This window comes from Myotis brandtii, unplaced genomic scaffold (assembly GCF_000412655.1).
Source record: "Myotis brandtii unplaced genomic scaffold, ASM41265v1 scaffold115, whole genome shotgun sequence".
Taxonomy (NCBI): domain Eukaryota; kingdom Metazoa; phylum Chordata; class Mammalia; order Chiroptera; family Vespertilionidae; genus Myotis; species Myotis brandtii.
The window spans coordinates 7,604,974-7,628,240 of record NW_005353967.1 but is presented as its reverse complement, the minus strand read 5'-3'; the positions used below and the strand labels follow the sequence as shown (position 1 = coordinate 7,628,240).

Below are 23,267 nucleotides of genomic sequence, written 5' to 3'. Positions count from 1 at the left end.
TTTACAAATAATATTTACAAATACCACATTATGAGTAATACCAATACCTAATAATATTACCCCATTTCCCAGTTTCTTATTGTTGAAGAAAGGGAGTCATTTGTCTATTTTCTTCATTCATTTCTACAGTAAGGTTTATTTTGCATGTTTTAGCCCAGGCACTGGCTGAGTGTCAGAGGTACAAACGTTGTTATGGCACACTCCCATGCTTGCAAATGTGTTCTAGCTAACAAAGAGAACAGATATATAAGCCAATCATTTCACTACAAATCACTTCTCAACACAAGGCCTAAGGCTTCCTGGTGGTTATAAATAACAAGGCAGAAGTTATTTGTATTCATTGTCATGTATAATATTTTTGACATGAGTGTGTGTTGAAGGAGGTCCTCAAGAAAACACTATTGCCAGTTGACCCTCAAGCTGGGCCCAGGCTATCGGAGGCTCCACACCCTCCTCCTCTGTCCTTGGAATCTAAGGAGCCATTTGCAAGGATGCAGCCTTGAGAAAGCAATCTGTTGTTGAGATCATCAGGAAGGTATATGTGACTGAACCCACTTAAACCCAATTAAGATTTTGGTGGGCAGGTACAGGGATCTACTCATGTGTGGCTGCCCAACACAATCCTTCTATGTAAGTTTCCTTGATTGTTAAACCTGCCACCTACCAATCTGGAGTGGCTTGCCTCTTTCTTTGGTTTCTCCTTGTCCTACATTTATGGAGGTAGTTTCAGATTTCACCCTGGAAGCTCTGGAGGTTTTGAATCAGCAGTGTGTAGAATGAGAGGTGAAATGGAGGATTACATCTTGGAGAAGGTCTAGATTTAAGAGAAAATTAACAGAGGATTTAGCAATGAGACTAAACAGAACTGATTGGTGAAGTATGCAGGAAACAAAAAGAAAAGCCTGATTTATAAGGTAATCATACACCTTAATTTGCTTGAGACAGTTCAAAGTTTCTTTTTTTATTGATGTCACTTCTGGGTAGCATCACCTTTCTCTCACAAAAGTATTCAGCCTACTATGTCCTCCTAAAGAGCCCTATGTACTCTCTTAGAGCTCTTATCACACACTGGTGATTATTTTTCTCAAACGGACTATATAAATACTTATGAGAAAGGCAGTGCCTAATTCATTTGAACTCAAATAATAGAGATGTGACTATGTATATAATATAGCACTAGCTGCAACAAGGAAACCCCAAAATTTAGTGGTTTATGATAATGGAAAATTATTTTTGGCTCATGTAGCCCAAATTGTTTTGTGTATTTTTTCAATGCTCACCCAAGCATATGTTTTTATTGATTTCAGAGAGAAAAAGATAAAAAGAGAGAGAAACATCAATGTGAGAGAGAAACATTGTTTGGTTGCTCCCATACACACCCTGAGTCCCCAATCAGGGCTTGAAACTGCAATCTTTTTGGTGTATGGGATGATGCTCTAACCAATTGAGCAACCCAGTCAATTTTCTCTCTAAATTCCAATGTATATACATTTTAAGACAATTCCTCTATAGAAAATTTCATTTTTATATACACGCATGAAATAAATATCAACAAATGTGAGATTATTACCAGCCATAGCAATTTATTACACCAGTTGTAGGTATGTCCCAGCACTCAAGGCCTTGTTAAATGGTTTGCTAACGACTTTGGGAGAATAAAAAAGAGAATAAAGGGATTCATTAAATACCTTACATAGAAGTTGAAGTAAACAAAAAGAAAAACAATAATAATAATAATAACATATTTAATGCTCATTCATTTTAACTGTCAGTTATTGTGGAATTACTTTCTTTAGGTATATCTTTTAGAGAGGTAATTGTCCTAGCAGTGAAAAGAATTACATTGAAGTTATTTTTCTGTCAACTTCTTCAAATAAGTTGGTTAATTATTAAAGCGGATTTATATTTTATTACAAGTTAACAGGTTTGCATTGAACTCATTCAAATATTTTTTCTCATTTCATATTGCATATCTTGAAACTGAATTAGAGATATTTCTGAGTCCCATCAATAGCAAGTTGAATGTTGTTCCATTTTATTAGTATTGTTTTTATTTTACTTTTTAATCTAAAAATAATCCACTTTCTCTTTTCATTTAATAGAGGATATAGAAGATAGTAATAAGCAAAATATGAAAATTATTTATTATTGTCCAGAGAAAGTCATGTTATAGAATTGGAATGTCATCCCAGAATTTTTCTATTAATATAACATGTTAGTTTTCTGTTTTGTTTCCTTTTAGAAAAATGAGATCACTTTGTAATCTGTTTTTTCACTCAACATTATATCATAAACATAATCACATATTCTCCTGCATTATTTTAACAATCTCATAGTATTTCATAATATGATGTATTGAAATTCATTAAGCAAATCCTTCAATACAAGTAGTTTACATTCAGTTATTCATTATTTCAAATAAGCTGCAGTGACCATCTTTGTGGTTGAATCTTTGCCAGGCAATCTTATTGGACTATGTGTAAAATGTCAAAACCATTAGTTCCCAAATTTTAGTATGCATCAGAATCATCTGGTGACTTATTCACACTCCCAAGCCCTAATAACAGAGATTCTGATTAGGCAGATCTGGAATATGGTTTGGGAGTCTGACTTTTAGCAAGCACCTTCTGTGATTCTCATGCATGGAGTTTGAGCATCACATTTTGAGAAACAATGCCCTTCAAGATATTATAAATATTATCTTTTCCCTCAACTCCTTGCAAAAATGCCATTTTCCAGCAATAAAATAAGGTACATATTGCCTTGGTGTTCAGTTTTACATTTCTTTCCATAGTAAGGCTATTTAACATTCTGCCTTGCACCTGCTAAAATTGTTCCATTCATTTTTGAAATATAATTGGTATATATTGATCTGGAATTTTTTAAAAGCCACTTGTTATGCTGTTTTTAATAGAAACGTTAGGATACAGACATGTACTGCTTCATCATTTTTATAATCCAGATAAAAAATACTACACTTTGTTTTCAATAGAGGTTTTCTATCAAAAAAAGTTACTTCTTGAGTAGTTTATCTCAAAGAGGATGTCAAAACGTTGTCTTTTATTAGGTAACCTAGGTTATATAAAGCATTTCTGCAGTTGCAATGCTATCACCAGAGTGAGCACCTAACTACTTATAGAAAAACTAGAGGTCCAATGCATGAAATTTGTGCAAGAGTAGGCCTTCCTTCCCCCGGCTGCCGGCACCGGCTTCCCTCTGGTACCTGGGACCCCAGCTTCCCTCGCAGCCCCGGCTTCATCTGGAAGGATGCCCAGTCTAATTAGTATATTACACTTTTATTATTATACATTATTATTATAGATGTTAACTTTGGTCATCTACATTCAGTGCTCAGCTCTGCTAGACTCAACCTTTGTTCTTCTTTTTCATGTTTATCCTGAAAAAGGGCATCTACTCCCTTAAGTCATTAACTTCTCTGGAGAAATATGGGAAGTCACTTATGACCTGATAGCAATCCAAGAGCGTGGGTTCAGTTTGCAGTTCTGTCCTTAAATGAATACACTGAGCTTCACACACAGAGGCTCACTTTCTTAATCCAAAAGTTAAGAATGTCACATATGTACATTTTCTCTTTATTGTCTGTATTTTCCAGGTCACTAAACATTAATTTTGCCATTGGCTATTGTAAAAACTCAGAGTATTTCATGAGTGGAACTGGTTTTAAGGTTTATTTTTGTACAACCTCTTGATTTTATGTCTAAGGAAATTAAAACCCAGAAAGGTTAAATGACTTTTTAACACCACCTAAATAATTAATAGTAGAGTTGGGCCTCGAATATTTAGCTCCTGATTCAATCAATAAGGATTATAATTAATTTCCAATGTTGATGTAGCGCTGTCCTGATCTCAGTTCTGCTATCTTTTAAAATGAAAATGTGAGGCTTATTAAGTTATGATTGATTAGTTATCTGTACCCTGCCAGGGGCCATACTTGTTAGAGGTAGTATAACATGATGGTTTTTAGCTCCAGCTTTAGCTCAAGCTGAGTTTTGATTTGATATCTCAACTTATTGCTGATCAACCATCCTATTTTGTTCAGGACTGGGTTGCTTTCCCAGACATGGGACTTCCAGTGCAAAGGTCACAAAGTCCCAGGCAGCCTGGAAGTTTTGGTCACCTTACTAACCATGTGGCTGTGTGACCAAGACATGCTATTCTATTTTACTAGAGGCCCGGTGCACAAAATTCATGCAAGGGGCTTGGCCCTCGCAGCCCTGGCATCGTCTGGAAGGTCGTCTGGTCTAATTAGCATATTACGCTTTTATTATTATAGATTATAGATAGGTCTGTTTCTTTACATTTAAAATTGGAAAAGTAATAGGACCTAACTCAGAGGATTTCATTTAAATGAGATGGAATTTAAATGAGATGGAATATGTAAAGCACAGTACCATTTAATAAGGATTCAATAAATGTATCTGTTATTCTTATTTAAAATTTGTTCCAGTTTTATTGAGGTATAATTGACATACAGCCGTGTATGTTTAAGGTGTATCAGCATAATGATTTGACTTACAAATATTTAAATTAAAAATTTTTTTCATTCAAATAAATAAAAGGAAAAACAGAAACAGAAAAAAATATTCTTTCCTTGTGATAAGAACAGGTAGGATTTACTTTCTTAACGACCTTTATATATACCATACATCAGTGGTTCTCAACCTGTGGGTAGCGACCCCTTTGTGACTCTCAGGTCTAGTGTACATTCCATTATATTTTACCATGCTGTTTCACAGGACATTTTCTTAAAGAAAATATTATGATTCCTTAGAAAATTCATTCATACTTCCCGATTTCTAGCTAAAATATAACCTAGTCCAGCGGTTCTCAACTGGTGGGTCGCGACCCCTTTGGGGGTCGAACGACCCTTTCACAGGGGTCGCAAAGACCATCGGAAAACACATATATAATTACATTAAGATTCATAACAGTAGCAAAATTACAGTTATGAAGTAGCAACGAAAATAATTTTATTTTATTTTATTTTATTTATTTATTTTTTTTGAAAATAATTTTATGGTTGGGGGTCACCACAACATGAGGAACTGTATTAAAGGGTCGCGGCATTAGGTAGGTTGAGAACCACTGCCACACATCAATGTTAATTATAGTTATCATGTTGTATATTATATCCTTCTACTGCTTAATTATCTTATAATTGGAAGTTTGTAACTTTTGACCACCTTCACCCAATTTCTTCTCCTGCCATCCCCACTTCTGGTAACCACAAATCTGATCTCTTTTTGTGTGTGTGAGTCTTTATTTTATACTAGAGGCCCAGTGCATGAAATTTGTGCACAGGTAGGGTCCCTAGCAGCTGCTGGCTGCCAGCTGGGGCCTCCCTTCCCCGGCTGCTGGGGCCTTCCTTCATTCCATGCCACCCTCTGGTGGTCTGTGCATGTCATAGCGAGTGATCAAACTCCCAGTTGGTTGAACTCCCGAGGGGACACTTTGCACACTAGGCTTTTATATATATAGATTTACATGAGATCACACAGAATTTGTTTTCCTCTGTTTCACTTAGCACAATGCCCTCAAGGCCCATCTCTATTGTCACAATGGAAGGATTTCCTCACTTTTTAAGTCATTATTTTTGTCATTATTAATATTGTTTACAAAGAAAGTAGATTCCTCAAAACACAGGTTCTCAGAATCTAGGTTTTGATGTTTAGGATTTGAAGTAAATGAACTTGGTTTTTAGTTTTGACCTATTCTTTATCTTCTAGGTACCCTCCTTTTATCCTATTTATCCATAAAATTATACAATAAAATCCAAGACTAAAAAGAGTCCACCATTGCATATCCTTTCACATTTTTCAGTATATAAATCAGGAAAAAATTTCTTTTTTTAAAGCAGTATGGATAAATGAACTAGCCAAGACAGCATAGTGCTACAAAATGATAAAGGGAATTAGCCTGAATAATAATAATAATAATAATAATAAACAATAGTTATTATTTTGTTGAGTGAAAATTGTGCCAAGTTTTGATGCTTCAAATACTTTATATTTCTGCTCCAGACAATGAACCTGAGAAGTATATATTATTATCCTTAGTGTTCAGATGTGGTACCAACCTCAGTGAGCCTAAGTTACTTGCCAAAAGGTAATAATATAAAAAGCAATGCAGCAAGGATTCTAACCTAGATCTGAACTCTACAAAATCACTACACTTTGGGAAAAGTACTTTGCCTCCCTGGGCTAGTATCTTCACCTGTAAAACTAAAAAGGAAAGTAATTGCCATTTATGATTGCTTATCATACTGCATGCAGGTAATGAGCTATGCACATTACATGCATGATCTCATTTCATTCTTGTGGGTAAATATCATTCCCATTTTTATAATAAAGAAACAGAAAACTTGGAGAGATTAAGAACACTCTAAGCACACAACTAGCAAAGTGGTAATGCAAGGATTCTAAAAGCCAGCATGTTATCTGATAACATTTGGTGACTCAATCATTTTGAGTACATGGATGTAATAAATGTTACTAGAGTAGACTTTCCAATCACTTGGAAATAATTATTGCTCATGTAGCAGTAAATGTTTTTCAACTAGAATCAAATTATCAACATTTCTACTTTATTCTAAACTTTATTTGCCTTGGCATGTGGATAACATGGATCAAATTTGAAAAATTTAGCTGTGATTTAAATAATGTTCTACTGGGTCCTCAGATAGTCTTTTCATGTCCTTTTTAAAAATTCTCCTCACAAAATCTTATTGTGAACATTTGCAAAGAATATTCAAGTAACATGAGACATATGAAAATATGTGTTACAAATATGGTCCTAAGTATGAAGAAAAAAATAGGACTCATTTTCTCCCTCTCTCTTCATAAGCATGTATGTTATGTCAAAATATATATATTACAGTGAATTTTTTTGCAATTGATTTCATGGAAGGTAGAGAATATTTTTATTTAGTCTCTATTTTATAGAATTTATGCACAAAACTTATATAATCTAATATTATTAAAGAGGTCAGTTAACTGCAACAACTGAGCCACCCTAAATATACTGGTGAACAAATTTAATATTTTAAAAATAAATCTAGATTTCAGTTATTCGTTCTAACCTTTTCACCAAATATTGTTCTGTTAATGTCATTGCCACCCCCCTTTTCTTTAGCATTTTTTAATGTATATGTTTCCTTTCATTTCTTTCTCCAAAAGTATAAAGCCATCACATAATGATAACTGACAGTACTTTGGTTGGTTACATATACTTTTTTGGACTTTTGCCTTAGGCCTCTGAGGAAACGCTGCATTCCTGTAATGAAGAGGAAGACCCTTTGCGAGGCATGGAACCCTATCTTGTACGGAGACTCTCATGCCGCAACATTCAGCTTCCCCCTCTTGCCTTCAGACAGTTGGAACAAGCTGACTTGAAAAGTGAATCAGAGAACTTGCAAAGACCCACCAGCCTCCCCCTGAAGATCCTGCCTCTGATCGCTATCACTTCTGCAGACTCTAGTGGGTGAGTGCCCTTGGGCGACGTTTCCCCATTTTATATTTTGGATGTTGATTGCTTTTTGTGGTCTTTTGAGACTTTGGGGCTCATTGCTTGACTTGTGTGGGAAGAAAATGGGGTTTCTAGAGCCAAAGGAAAGAAAGGTGATTTCTCTCAGGTAAAGTCACTACCTCTGAAGGAATAGATGTTTTAGTTAAAATATTTTATGAGGAGAAGAAAGATATTGATGAAGGATAATAAGCATCTGGAAAAGAGAACTTGGACTTACAAAATTAATATTGATCATATATAATTTAATAGAAAATTCTTAACAAATAGAACTCATGGACAAATTATCACGAAAGCGTACAATATCTGGAAACAGTAAGCAACATTCACTGATACAAAGCAAATTTAGAATCAAGAATAGATTGTACTGTATTTAGAATCAAAAGAAATAAATATGCAATTATATTAATGAACCTAATAATTTGGCCTTTGACATTTTGAGGTATTGCTTACCAGAATACTATTTCAGTTTCCAGCATACAGCGGTAGTATTTGGCATGAGTATATATAGAAGAATCACACACAGTTATGTCACCATATGTATTTCCTACTTTGCAGAGTATTTGTGTTTTTATACTTCTGTTTACCAATGAGATTTTACTCTTTAATAGCAATGTCACCAGGTGAACAACTGTGAAAGAAACTGAGGATAGTGGGCACATACATTATTTGTTCTTTTGGCCAAAGAACATTTGCATTTTTAAGAAGCTTGGATAGAAAAGAAAGAAGAGGAAGCCAGTAGACCATACTTGGACAGACTCTTGAACATTTGCTAAGCCTATAAAAACAAAATAATTTATATGTTGTAAATTCATTCTCTGCCAAGTTCAAGGCATGTCTAGAGAAGGTTCCTTTTGGATTTTTCTAAAAGTTGTTAGAAAAGTTGTGAGCAGAACAAATTTGGCCAGTAACTGTCTTTTAAGATATAGAATTTAGCTGTTTGAATTGTTACAGACCAGTTCAAAGGACCTATGTTATTAAAAGGTATAAGGAAATTATAAATAAAAAGAGCAAATTCTTACTCTGAAGCAATTGAAAGAGGAAATAAATGTTTAGGTTTGTTTTTGTTTTTTTGGATGAACCATGCATACAAAGAAGAGTGTCTACCTATTGATCCGACATGCTAAAGCAGTGGGGAATTTCTATGGAAGCTTGACCTGAATGTTTGAAAAATAGTCTAAAAAAACTGATTTCCCCTCTCTGAGATCAACACCACCGCCATTCATCTGTGTGGAGGGCAGGATTCAGAGATACCAGATGTATCAGGAGTGGTCAGGACCTCTCTGAGGCTCCATGGTTTGCTAGGAGAGCTCTCAGGATCCAGCAATTAGTTGTATTTATTGCTAGGATTTACTACAGCAAAAGACTATGTACAAGGTGAAATCCAGAAAGAGAAAGGCACATGGAGCAAAATCTGGGAGAAACCAGACCCAAGCTTCCTAGAGCCCCCTCTTCCAGTGGAGTCAGGAAGGATGCACTAGTAATCAGTTGTGACAATACATGTGAAATGTGTTCACCAGGGAAACATTCTACCTGAGAAGCCTATTGCAGAATCAGTGCTTACATGAGTTACCTAAAATAGTCAAACATAGAAACAGAGAGTAGAATGGTGGTTGCTAGGGGTTGTGGGTAGAGGAGATGGGGAATTGCTATTCAGTGGGCATGTAGTTACAACTCTGTAGGATGAATAAGCTCTAGAGATCTGCTATACAACACTGGCCTATAGTTAACATTACTATATTGTTCACTGAAGAATTTTCCAAGAGGGTAGACTTCATAACACAGTGAAAATCAATAAAAAATAAAAATAGATGCCATATAAGGGTCAACCTTTTAAACAGGCTTTTTTAAAGATAACAGTCTCAGGCCTGATGTTAACTTTTCTGCACAGCAGGTTTATCTTAGAATCATTACCTTCTTTTCTCTACATTTGAAGAAGAAGTTATAACTAAAATAAATAAAAAGCTAATTTGTCCTGACTGGTTTGGCTCAGTGAATAGAGCGTCGGCCTGCGGACTGAAGGGTCCCAGGTTCGATTCCAGTCAAGGGCATGTACCTTGGTTGTAGGCACATCCCCAATAGTGGGTATGCAGGAGGCAGCTGATCGATGTTTCTCTCTCATTGATGTTTCTAACTCTCTATCCCTCTCCCTTCCACTCTGTAAAAAATCAATAAAATATATTTTAAAAAAGCTAATTTAATCCTGTGATGAATTCAATTAATTTTGGTATCTTAAAAAATGTGGTAGCTAAATATGATTTCTCACATGCCCTTAAAAGAAAATGATGTAGTATATTCACTATGTCTCTATGTAACTGGGCAATGTGTATAATTAAAAATATCAAGTAAAAGCTAAGCTTATTTAATTAAATTTAAATGTGTTGTTGAAAACAAATAAATAGTCTCCAAGTGCCAAGGAACTTAGAGCTTCAGAATTGTCTGTATGATAGTACTTTTGTTAGTTCCAACTTTGTTTCCTTCTTAATCAAGAACCTAATAATTGCCTGCCGGTGTTGCTCAGTGGTTGAGTGTCAACCCAAGAACCAAGAGGTCATGGGTTTGATTCCCAGTCAGGGCACATACCCGGGTTGTGAGCTCAATCCAACATCCCCAGTGGGGGATGTATAGGAGATAGCCCATCAATGGTTCTCTCTCAACATTGTCTCTATCCCCTCTCCATTCCTTTCTCTCTAAAAATCAATAAAAACATTTCTAAAAATCTAAGAATCAAGTGTAAGCAAAATTGTGTTTATCATTTGCTAATTTATTCAATACTTTGGAGGAGAGAATTTGTGTTCTAGAGAGATGAAACAAGAATACTTTTCTAGGCAGCCAGGAGAAACTATGGGTGAGGGTGGCCAATCAACAAAAAACAAGGACTCGGGATATATTAAAAGGATTGCTGTTATCTTAGAAAGCAAAAAAAAAAAAAATTTAAATTGAGTATTTGAGAAATAGAAAGTTTAGGAGTATAATTTTCTGGAATTCCTAAACTTTAAAAGGGAGATAGAAGGTAAAAGTAGGGGTTATATTCTGTAGCCATTTCACTTAACTAAGAACCTCAAATTCCTTCAAAGCTATCAGAAATAACTATTGGGACATTTAGCTAGAGTTGTCTACAGCCCAGATCCACATTATTAAAGGTTAGTGTGCCCCCAGGTCCCATTGTCAACCTACACAGAGACATTGGCAATTGTAAATCTTTAATAAGAAAGGAGACTTTTCATGGTCTTTGGATTTATTTTTTCTTACTTTATTAACATCATAACTTTTTGCTCTTTCTTCTGGTGCATCAGTACATCAGACACTAGCTCTTCTAGTGTCACACTGTGGTTTAGAGACTTGAGCCATCCCTTCAGGAAACCTCAATGTGGCCCCGATTGTAATTGGTTTCTGCAGGGAACTTTGGCCTACAAAGATGAGTGTTATGAAAGGCAATTATTAGCTTCCTTATGAAATGCTTGGGTCAAAAGACTGAATTCAAGAGGGTTTTTTAAAATAAGCACTTCCATAATTATACTTCAGGTTTTTCCCAAGCAATATGAATGTGTTCAGATGTACACTATTCAACAATTGTCTTTGAATATGACTAAGGCCTTAAGTTGTGTGTGTTGTGATTTGACAACCTTCAGAAACGTTCAATGATCACAAAGCAGAACTGTAAGAGTTGGGGTGCTGAGAACCTTCAATTCATGTGCCAGTTAGGGTTCCAGGTAGAGTAAGATCACTCAGGCTTCATGGCCATTTATTGACTCTCACTGAAGTAAGAGGGACATCCATTAACGGCATTAAATGTTATGAACTTGGCAGTGAAGCAATTTGGAATGTCAAAGCTTTCTCTATTTGTCTCCTAAGTAGTTTTCTATACATTTACATTTTAAAAAATCTTTTATGAAGGTATAATTTGCAAGCAGTAAAATCTGCAAATTTTAAGTATACATCTAGATCAATTTTTACATATTTATACACTCATGTAATTAATTGCCACCCAATCTCCAAACTTCTATCACTAAAGATTAGTTTTGCCTCCTTTTAAACATTATATAAATGGGATCATATAAATACGTGCTCCTTTTGTCTGGCTTCTATTATTCAAAATGTTTTAGATATTTATTCATGTTGGGCTATGTATCAGTTGCTTGTTCTTCTTTAGTATAGCATAGTATTCCATTATATAAATATATCATAATTTATTTATCCATGCTCTCTTATTGTTGGATATTTGGGTTATTTCTAGTTTGGGGATATTATGAATAAAGTCAGTGTACACATTGCTATACATGTCTTTTGTGGACATATGCACTCATTCATCTTGGTTATATTCTTAGAAGTGTAATTTCTGATTCAAAGGTAAGAAAATATTTTTATTACTGCCCAACAATTTTGTGTCAGAGTTATAGTTGTTCTGTACCCTCACCAACACTGGGCATTCTCAGTCTTTTTCATTTTAGCTATTCTGGTGAATGTATGGTGATATCTTACTATGGTTTTAAGTTATATTATCCTGATGAATAGTGATATTGTTCATCTTCTAATATGCTTATTAAACATTTGCCTATCTTCTTTTGTGCTATTTTTCCAGTTTTTCTTTTACTTATTGATTTCTGGGAGTGTTTATATATTCTCTTTGTTCGATATATGCATTGTAAAATGAATATTTTCTCTCAGAACATGACTTGAATTTTTACTTCATTTACTTTTAATATGGTGGTAATCTCAGCCACCCTCAGTGTGTGTGTGTGTGTGTGTGTGTGTGTGTGTGTGTGTGTGTGTGTGTTGTGTGTATGTGCAAACGGAAAAGTGTCAGAGTGAAAGGTCAGGGAAAGAGATAAGAGAGAGGATAAGAGAATAACAATAAAATTAGGTGGTAGAAAAGAGAAGGATAAGCAGAGAGAGGGGGAAACAGTGAAAAGAAAAAAAGTGTTCATGTGGAGAAAAAAATAGAAAGGGTATATATAGACACAGCTTGATAAAGGAAAAAGAGGTGACAAGAATGACACTTAACCTATAGGACGATTTTATTTAGAGACAAGGACAGTTGATACCTTGAATATTGAATGGTGTCAAATAGGACTACCAGGTGCTAAGGGGAATGACAAAGAAAAGTGAGAACGAAATGACAATATGTTTGTTGGCAAATAGCAGAGTACAAGGGTCTTAAGAGTGGGGACTCCCACCCTAACTGGTTTGGCTGAGTGGCTAGAGCGTTGGACTGTGGATTGAAGGGTCCCAGGTTTGATTCTGGTCAAGGGCATGTACCTTGGTTGCGGGCACATCCCCAGTGGGGAGTGTGCACGAGGCAGCTGATTGATGTTTCTCTCTCAATAAAATATGTTATAAAAAAAAGAGTGGGGACTCTGAATTTGAGTGCTGCCTCACCACTGACTGGCTATATGACCTTGGGAAAGTTACTTAACCACCCTCAGTTCCTATTTCTTCAAGGGCTAAAATATGGATAATCGGAGTATCCACTTTTACCTCATGGACTTGTTGGGAAGATAAAGCACTTAGCTCTGTTTTGGGCATACTGTAGGTACTTAATATATAACAACCACAACCACTTCAATACTATGCTTATTAGGAAAAATACTGCAACAAATCATGTTTGTTTTTATTGAATTTATTAGTTTCCTTATTGGAATCATCTTCAGAGATCCTCTACTGTCTCTAAATCTTCTATCTCTAGTAGATTTAGGAGTCAACCGAAATTTGTTCCTAGTTCAGAAATCTAAGGTTATTATGGACTTGTCACATTTGTGTTAAGAAATCTGTATCTCGCTTTGACTTCTGTCTACAGACATCCCCTGCTTTCATGTGTTGTTCCATTATGTTTAGAATGAGAATGGAGGACCTCTCTACTCTTACTTCCTCCTTGCTCTACTTCTGTTAACAGCCCTTATTGGATTCTACTTAGTTCCCGTTCAGAATCCTGAGGGGGAATTAGTAGCTCCTTTTTACACCAACTCTAACATAGTTTACTTTCCTTGGGTGGTCCATGTATGTACCCCAGGATATTCTGAGGAGGGTTTAGCATGCCACACATGTGGAAATTGCTCCCTGCACACAGATGGGAGCAGAGGGAGGATAAGAGGGGGGTGATATGAAATCTCTCTAGCTGTGTTTCACTATTGCATCAGCTATAATGAAATGACAGCCAAGGAGCAAGTTGTCCCCTGGTGACATGGTGACACACCTCTGGATGATGTATATTCAAGGATCTGTGTGAGTAGTGAATATTATAAATACTTTCTCATCACTAGTGTCATATTACTTATCTGAAGAGTGCACTGTGTACATTTGTGTTACTATGTCCTATCCTATATAATAAAAGTATAATATGCAAATTTTCCCCTCGATTGGGGGGTGGGGCCGGCTGGCCAACCTCCTGCGTTCCCTCCTCCCCTCTCCTGTTGGTCAGACCCCACCCGTGCACGAATTCGTGCACTGGGCCTCTAGTAAAAAAATAAAATAAAAATAATTTAAAGGAAGAAGCAGTCACTCTTGGGAATAAAATAACTCCCAAACATAGGGGAAAGGATTACTTTAGTCAAATAAGACTTCATTTTACAAGAATCTTCCAGGAATATTTCCTTGAGTTATATGTCATTCTCAGAGGAGCTGGTCCCTGATGCCAGTTAGACATTAGATTCCCTGATCAACCACCCATTACCTAGTGTTCTTGAGTATACACAGTACATTAGAGTGAACATAAAAGTGGTGATTTTCAACATTATGTTACAAAATAAAAATCCAAACAGAAAATAAAGGAAAGGAAAACAGAAGTTTCATTAAAGCAGACATGCCTGATCTTTCATATTTGATTTTTGTAACTTAAGAAAGTATTAACAGTATTCAAATATTTCATAATGGAAATATTTTGGATATAAGGATTTATGAAGCTAAAGTGTTCTATTTCACAGTGTATCCATGGGACTTGCACCTTCATATTGGGTATGTGCTCAAGTTTCAAAAGATTTATCTGATAAGTTCTCATAGAAAAGCATGTGGAAGATCTATAAGCCACTAGGCAAAGCTTTCCAAATTGGAAATGGGCAAACTTAATTGTGATTGTGAAATAATATTCTTGAGCTAGATTTGGCTTTTAAAGTAATCACTGTGAAGAAACTGGAAAGAAATACTTCCAATAATCTTGAAGGTATATGCTACATAAAAGAAACTGGATTTCTCTGACTTTGATTCATTTAAATGCAATTTATTGACATAGTGTTTGTTGAAACTTCCCCCAAAAAACTGCAAAACTTTTGTTTCTAAAGCTTTTACTCTGATTTCCTCAATCTAGTTTTATTTTTTGCTTTGAAATTTGTGACTTTTAAGATCAAAATTAGACTCCAGAAGTAATGGAACACTTCATCTTTACTATGTGTTCTCTTAACACATGACATCTTATTTCCAGAATTCATGGAACCAATCTAAAGTAAACAGCTAAATAATGCTGACTGCTTTATGATATTTGTCATGCCCTAAATTTACAAAAGAATAAGGTACTTATTAAACTCCAATTTCTTTTTCAGACAACTGTAGTTTCTTTTCATTTTTGTAGTACTTTCTGGCATCCTTATTAAGAATATCCCAAATGGACTGATACGATATTGCAGTATTTTACTCTCTGTCTGTGTGTCAGTAAAGTAACACCAGGCTCCATGTTCTTAAAAACATTAACAAGAGAGGCAGCTTGTGCATTTACCACGCCAGAGCATCTGGTACCTGTTTCCAAATCTTTCTTATGCCAACGTGACTTGTTTAATAGCATATATTAGTTGGGGACTTCATATTTTCTAAAACTGAACCCTCTGAAGCATTTAGTTTGCTATGAAAAGGGATCAAAGAACATGATGCCATGGCTTAGTGCAGAACTGAAAAAAAAAGCACTTTAATTATTTCTATCAGGAAGTCATAATTTTTCAGCTCCCCAGGTAGCTTCACCCCCTTGCCCCCGCCATCCAACCACTACCTTGTTTGACCATTCTTATGTAACCCAGCATTACTCATCACTGAAGTGTGTAGGGACAGTTTACACTTATTTAAAAGTCATGTTCTTCTGTCTTGCAATAATATTGTGTTTATGGAAAAAAGGAGATGAAATGATTTTGATGGAATGGTTTTTATTTAATTAATATGTGCTACATAAATATATATGCTGATTCAAACTTAATATTGACCAAAGTGTATTACTTGGAGAAATCTGTAGCAAGAAAATTGTGTTCAGCTGAAATTCAGGAAAGAATGAAGTTATTAAACTCCCCCACCCCTCCCAAATGAGCACTACAGGATGGCAAAGAGATTTCTTTAAAATAAAACTATATACAGAAAAGGAAGTATAGAAAAAATGTATAACTTCCTGTGTGAAACTTTTTTTTTTTTTGCTTTTGCTGAAAATCCTGGCTAGTTGGTTAGATTCTTTTATTACATTTATCAGACCTATTTATCTCATTTGCTTAGACTCTTCAATCCACTTGAAGAATGAGATGGAGCCAGGCATTTTTAGACTTGTTATATTCTGTGGAATGCAATCAAAATAGTATGCTATATAGTTGTTGTTTTATGTCATTCATTTAACATATCTGGATTGAGGGTTTTTTTGTTGTTGTTGTTTGTTTGTTTGTTTTTTTATAACCAATATGTGAAGCTTCGGAATATTCTCCAGTAGTGTGAGCAGCCAAGGCACAGGCACCAAGAAGTTTGATCCCAAATTGCAAAGTCAGGGTACAATGTAAGAACAATTGGGAAAGAGATTTGATAACATAGTAAAAGAAGTGATGAATTGTGGCAATTAAGCTTGGCATGAAAATGAGTGAATATAAAAAGGTACAGACATAAAACAGGCTCAAGGTCTTTAGAAGTCTCTATGATGTCAAGCAAGTGAAAGTAGAATAGCTGAACACACTGAAAGACAGGGGGTTATATTTGGAGGAGAGAACAAGAGCAGCGCCCCCTCCAGTGCACTGCGGGGAAGGGAGGTTCCCAACAAAGAGCCAAGTGTGAAAGAAGGCTGGATGTAGGGTGACTGTTCAGTGTCCAGGCTGAGGATGAATGCAAGTCCATTTACCATGGGCCAAGTGTTGCAGAAGACTTAACTGAAAAATGTCAGAGGGATGACAGTGGGGGTCTGGACAGGGCAGAGAAATCATAGAGCAATATCGAGATAAGGAACCGGAAGAACACAGAAGAGAGGGATAACTATCATAGGAGGTGCTCTTAAGCATAATCATTATAGCTGCATTCCAAAACATTTTCAAGAATTGGTCTACCTGTCCTCTCGGATGGATTCAGGGAGAGGGAAATGGAACCTAGTTAGTAGGTTTTTCAGAAAGGCCATGAGGGTTGTCCTAGTCCAAATAAGTAGGTCCACAATGGCATTCCTTGGTTCTTAGCACTTTCATCATCTGTTGGAAACAGCAGCAGCTTCTGGTGTTTGGTGAATTCTGTATCTTTTAAGTTCCTCAGCTGTGTCCTACATGTATTAAAGGCTGTGGACTCTGGGGAAGGATCTGATGTTTTGTAATGTCCATTATTTTTTCAGTCAGAGTATAATTCTATTTTAAATAACTTTTTTGTTTTTAACTCTAATTATTTTGCCAATTGTAAAAACAACTTAGGTATTTTAAGTTAGCATATGTAGTTTTTTAAAAGAATTTCCTTTGTTAGAAATGATCATTGTCTTAAACAATCATACTTTCTTAAATATTCTTACATACCATTTCTGGGATTCAAATGTTAACCCAGTTTATCATGCTGCTAATTGTAGCTGTAAAGTCTCTAATGAAATTGAATTCTATGTAGACAAATTCTATTTGTAGAAAACTTTCTTCCAGAATTGGGCTACTAATGTGGCCCTAGGGCATATGATCTTAAGGCACATGCATGAGGTTTTTCACTTAACTTGGATGTAGCATATTATTTGCAGACTTTATCTTACAGCAAACTGTGTTCATGCTAATTTGAATTTAAAACTACTTGATAGAGTTGCATTGTTGAGGCCTGAGACTAAAAATTTTCATATGATAACTCTGCAAACACAATTTTTTATTCTGGTCACTTCTGTGACTTTGTGGGGGTCATTTTGTTTTGTTTTGCTTTAATCCTCACTATCTGAACTAAATATTTGTGACTAGAATTTAGCAACTGTGGAGTATATCATATTTGTAAAATGCCTTGGCAAAAGATATTAATTATATTCTACTGAGACCCAAGTAGAGAGAGCTTCTTTTGTCGTAAGAAGAAATGTAAAGTTTAATTAATTTTCAAAGGATTACTACAACAAATAAAGACCAGAACTCAAATCTTATTTTGATTTATAATATCTGGTATGTTTTGTTCAATATCCACTGGGGAAAAAAAACTGAGGTGAGGGTTAATTTTTTAAGTTTAATTTTTTAAGGATTTAAGTTTATTAAGTGTTTCTATAAAATTTACCCATAAGTAAAAGACATACTTTTCAGTTGGCAAACAGTGAATGGATGATAATGAAAATTCACATTCATGGACCATTATCTAGTCATTAAGATGATCATTATGATAACTATATGGAAATACTAAAGTACTTCAAACCTTTTGGGAAGAAAAGCAAAATCCATGAGTATATCCATATTAAAGTTACAGCATTGCAAAAATATATGCCTGCATGTGGCTAAGAACTGGGAAGCAATATGAAAACAATTAGATTTTTTCCATAATAGTATTGTGCTTATTTTTCTCTCTCATCTTGATTTCTATTAATGAGGATATGTTTGTCCAATCAGTAAAACTACCTAAAAATTACATCCATGATTTACTTTCAGTTTCACTTATCCAAGATTCTGTTGAGCTTTTGGAATATGATAGACATTGTTTTAGGTGCTGAGAGTATATTTATGAATAGGTAAAATAAAATTAACAGTATTTTGTTTATCACATGTAATTCAATAGAAATTATGTGAGGGGCGGGAATACTTGGGTCTTTCAGGGATCTGATCATCTTGGGTAACTATGCCTCTGTTGGCAGCAGACTTCCCCAAGAGGTCACCAGCAGAAGCTATTGATCAAGCAACTCTAAATATTAGTTTCACCAAAATAAAGAACACCACTTTTAAACTTTAAAAAAATCATAAGTCAGAAGTAAAGAAAATGTATTTATAAGGTTGTCGAGCCTGATCTTGCTAGATACAAAAATGGTTTGGATGGAGAAGAATTTAAGGACCTAGTAGCTTTGGATTAATGGGGTTTAAAAAATCAATAAAATATATTAAAAATTAAAAAAAATAATAAAAAAATCATGTCAGAAGTAAAGAAAATGTATTTATAAGGTTGTAGAGCCTGATCTTGCTAGATACAAAAATGGTTTGGATGGAGAAGAATTTAAGGACCTAGTAGCTTTGGATTAATGGGGTCTTAAAGTGAAGTAAGGGTCTTAAGGCGAGCCTTGATGAACATGCCGTTAGTTTGTTTGGGTTGTCAGTATGCAACACTGTTCTGTTTGGGAGGAATCTCTGGGTAGGAGGTAAGAGAGAGGGTTCAGCCCTCCACTATGAAAGCTACAGGGGACAGATATCCCCTTCCCACACCTCTTGGCAGTTAAACCCCAGTATGGTCAATCTGATGCTCCCAGCTAGGACCTTGAATCTTGAGGGGATGGCTCAGACCCACCATCACATGGGTCACTATTGAGTAGAAACATTAGTGGCGTGATAGATGTGGTTGCTGGCGGTGTGACCAGGGATGGTACCTGCCCATGTGGTGAGCAGCAGGGTCCTAGGCAGACTGATCTGTGGTTTCCTGCTGGCTGCTCATGCCTCCATGGGATCCTGCTCAAGTCTGGTTCTTCAAGCTCTCTCTCCATTGACTTGTATTTCACATTCTTTTGACCAATTCTACTTCCTAATTAAGTTCGTAAGTATTTATTTCTGTTGTTTGTATAAGTGCAAAGCCCTTAATGAATTTAGTGTGAGGCTCTACCATTGTAGAAAACAAAGTATGGAAGGCCTCTGACTGTTTGAGGACTTTAATTGTAAAATCAATAGTAAAAGTTAGTAGGGAGGAACCAAAGGGAAAAATTGAATTTTCATTTCAGTGGATTCTTTTCGCATAAAAGGTTAACAAAAAGGAGAGCGGTGGAGATTAGAGTCTCTTGAGATGTCCCTGGCAAAGTTTGTCAAGCTCCTAGGAAGGAGGCGAGGACTGGGCTTCCTTGTAATTACTTCCTTTTGACTGTTCAAGCATTACAATGGACTCCTAATGAGAGTGGTTCCCAGAGCTATTAATTAAGTGTATTTTAATTACAAAACCCACATCTTTTTTCTCTGGAGAATATTCTTCCTTTATAAGTACTATTTTATTTCTCTATTTCTCTCTCTCTTCCTCCCTCCCACCTCTCCCCCTATTTCTCTTTTAAAATAAGTTTTTTTTTCCTGAAGGAAAATTAGCTCTGATTGTTGTTAGTTTACTGAGAAAGACCTCCCTTTGAATATGAAAACATATGTCTATGTAAATCTTCCTTATATCTAGTACTAACTTTATCAGAGGTGGTTCCTGATATAAAATTTTGAAGACAATTGTGAAGAAAGATGAGAAAATGTTGATTAAATGTATGTTATAGATGTCCTTGTCCTTTAGAAGTTATTTATTTTTGTTGTTGTTGTTTGTGTGTATGTGTGCACATGTATGCAATGTACTTCAGAAGAAGTATTTCATGAGCATAATTTCCAAAACCTTCTCAATCTGCAGGGTCAACTCCTGGCAGAGAGGACACAGGCATGTCACCTTAGCATTCTCGGAATCCCCTGAGTGTACTCATTTTCTTCTTGGTACCCTCTTTCTACTTAATACACTAGCTTATTTATATGCACAGCTTTTAACCTCATTTATAAGTATATACTTCAGAACTTGTGTTCTTCCCTCATATTCCCTTCTATAAGATATCTGTTCTTTATGCAGTCTCTTCTAGTCAAGTAGAAAAGATTTAATAAGGCCATTCTTCACAAGACAGGAATCATTTCAATTAACTTAATGCTTTTTCCAATGTTAATAGTGGAATTGTGAGGAATGGCTAAATATTTGAATTTCTCCAGTTCTTAAGAATATCAAAGCATATCAGTACTATTTCTTATAGCTGAGAAAAATTGGTTGGTTTAACAAAAATTGCAATTGGAATAGTTTAGAAACAGATTCTAGCATTGGCAATAACAATGTTGAGGAAATTACTATATATTAAGAATGGTGCTTATTTTTTTCTTCTTGATGAACATAGAACTTCTGTGTCTTCTATCTCCCATCTCAAAATTTTGATGTTAAATTCGAAGGATAAAGAATAATATATTACCACATCCCAGACCCTATATTAGCATTGGATATGTTTTATTTTTTTATACAACAACCATACCATTATTAATACCATTATTAATTTTCTTTTATGGATGAAAAAAACTGAAGCCTGGAGAAGGTAAATACTTTCCCCAATGTCACTGAGAACCAATATATAAACGAAGATCTGAATATCCTTGGTCTTAACCAAGATATGCCAGAATGTCAGATCTGAGATTCACTATACTTCTATATTTTATCCAAATTTTCACAACTGCCAATTATAGATAAAAGCTGTCATATAACTTCACTCTTTCCTTGAGGACACCTTAACTTTCTTTGATATCTGCCCCAAATCACTCCCCTGTTTTTAAAGAAGGTCCTGCTAACATCTACAATTATCTGAAACAATGACACGAGGTGAAGATTATTATGTCAAATAACCTTTACCTGGTATGAAAGAGATTGGAGGTCACTAGGGTTCCTGGGGCATTTGAGATCCTGAGAAAACTCCAGGTCAGCTCTCCATAAAGATCCCCCACATCTGGAACCTAGTTTATCAATAGAAAGTTGTATCTTTAGTGCTAGATGGTCTTAGATTTTTTCGTCTGAAGGAGTTAATGCACCTTGAATAAATATAAAAGATCTGTCCTAGGAATACCTTAAACATGATAAAAATCAGCCTTAACAATGGTCAGTGAGATTTCATTGTTATAAATTCCCACTGTTAACTGAAACCCTTACCCATTCAATATAATGTATCATCATGTAACACCAAGTTCTGTTATTAAACTGCCACAGATCATTGCTTTAACAAGTTGAAAACTCTTATTTTTAGTGTAGCGACTTTTTACATAACTTATTAGAGTCTATTAATTGATGGAAAACCAAAATCAGATGACGCTGGCAAAATATAAAATTAGCATTAATTGGAATATTTGTACCATTTATTTTATTGAAAGGATATTTTTATCCTGGAAAATAACTGACTACTTTGATTACCCTCACATCAAAATAAAGTTGTTTTTGGATGACTCTAATTTGCATTTAAATTGTCCCATGGCAGCATTTTTTAAGCATAAGCAAACAAATATTTTTTGAGTAACATAGATCTATACACCTGAGGGAGAAATATATCATCTGTAAAATTTAAAAATATGGGTTTTAGTAAAACCCCTCTAAAAAGAAATGATAAGGATTGGTATTTTTTCCTCCTGAATTTATCTTTCTAATAATGCTCCAGAAAAAGAAAAATTCTAATATACTTTCTTTGGAGCGGACATGGGACAGTGATGCCACTTGAGGAATATTGGGGGTAAAAACCATGTGATGTCCTCAAGTAGAGAGACTTCCTTTTTCTGTTCTTTATCTTTACTGTTGGCTCTAATTGTCTTTCTAAAATAGTTTTATGTAGTAAACTGGAAGTGACCAGAAGACACAGTGGAGAGGGAGGAGTAATGGGTGAGGCCCTCACTTGTGAATGATCAAGGAACCTGTGAGACAATGGGTAGGGCTAAACCTACATACCTGGACAGGTGTATCGTTTTTGTTTCTTCTTTGGTTTTCATATTCTTCTGCTCAGAAGATGAGTTAAGATTCAGAAAAACAACTTAGACCAAGGGTTGGCACATTACAGCCAGATCCTGCCTGCCACCTGTTTTGTAAGTAAAGTTTTCTTACATATGAGTGGTAAGATTTCAGGCCGTGTGTGTGTGTGTGTGTGTGTGTGTGTGTGTGTGTGTGTGTGTGTTGACTAATTTTATATACTCCTGGTTTAACTAACTTAACACTTCGTCACTGAGGTCCTCATTAAAGTGTCAGAACATGAATTTTAGAGCATCTTTATTAAAGTTAGCATTTTATGTGAAATTCCCCCCAAAATTAAAAAATTTTAAGTGTGTTAATTTGATTTACTCTTCTTCATTAATTCAGTTGTTGAGCAATCCAAGAGCCAATTCATCATTTCTACTTGAAATCAATCTCTTCCTCTTAATAAATTACCACATTTGAGATGATCTGAAAAAAATTCTTACAATTTGCGGCTTGATAGCTGAATAGTATCTATTGATTCAATCATTCAGTCTCATTGCATTTTTTATATTCCAATAATTGCATTAGAAAGTTTCTCTGTATTTATTCATTCCTTAGTTCTTGAAATAAAATGTTAAGGGTTATAACAAAATATCTTCCATATATGTACAAATCAGAAGTCAGTGATTTCTCAACTGTTGTTAAAACATTCAAAACATCTTTCCAAATTCATTACTTGATATTGTATGAATTTTTCTTTTAATTTTACAAATTTTACAAAAGCATAGGGCTAAATAAACAATTGCCAGGCTTCACTCAGAACCTTAGAAGGTATTTATGGTTTATGCCAGCACGAAGCCCTGCAGCTTAAGCTTAATTACTTTCACCTGAAACTCACC

The 23,267-nt window shown here is 35.2% G+C and overlaps 1 protein-coding gene across 1 annotated transcript in view; it reads left to right on the top strand.

The window, feature by feature from the left end:
• Positions 1 to 23,267, top strand: part of PDE4D (phosphodiesterase 4D, cAMP-specific) — a 1,047,082-nt gene that overhangs the window by 135,087 nt on the left and 888,728 nt on the right. Inside the window, exon 2 of the mRNA XM_014548745.1 lies at positions 7,271 to 7,500. Coding sequence (XP_014404231.1) covers positions 7,271 to 7,500 — 230 coding nt within the window. The remainder of the gene's footprint in view (positions 1 to 7,270; positions 7,501 to 23,267) is intronic.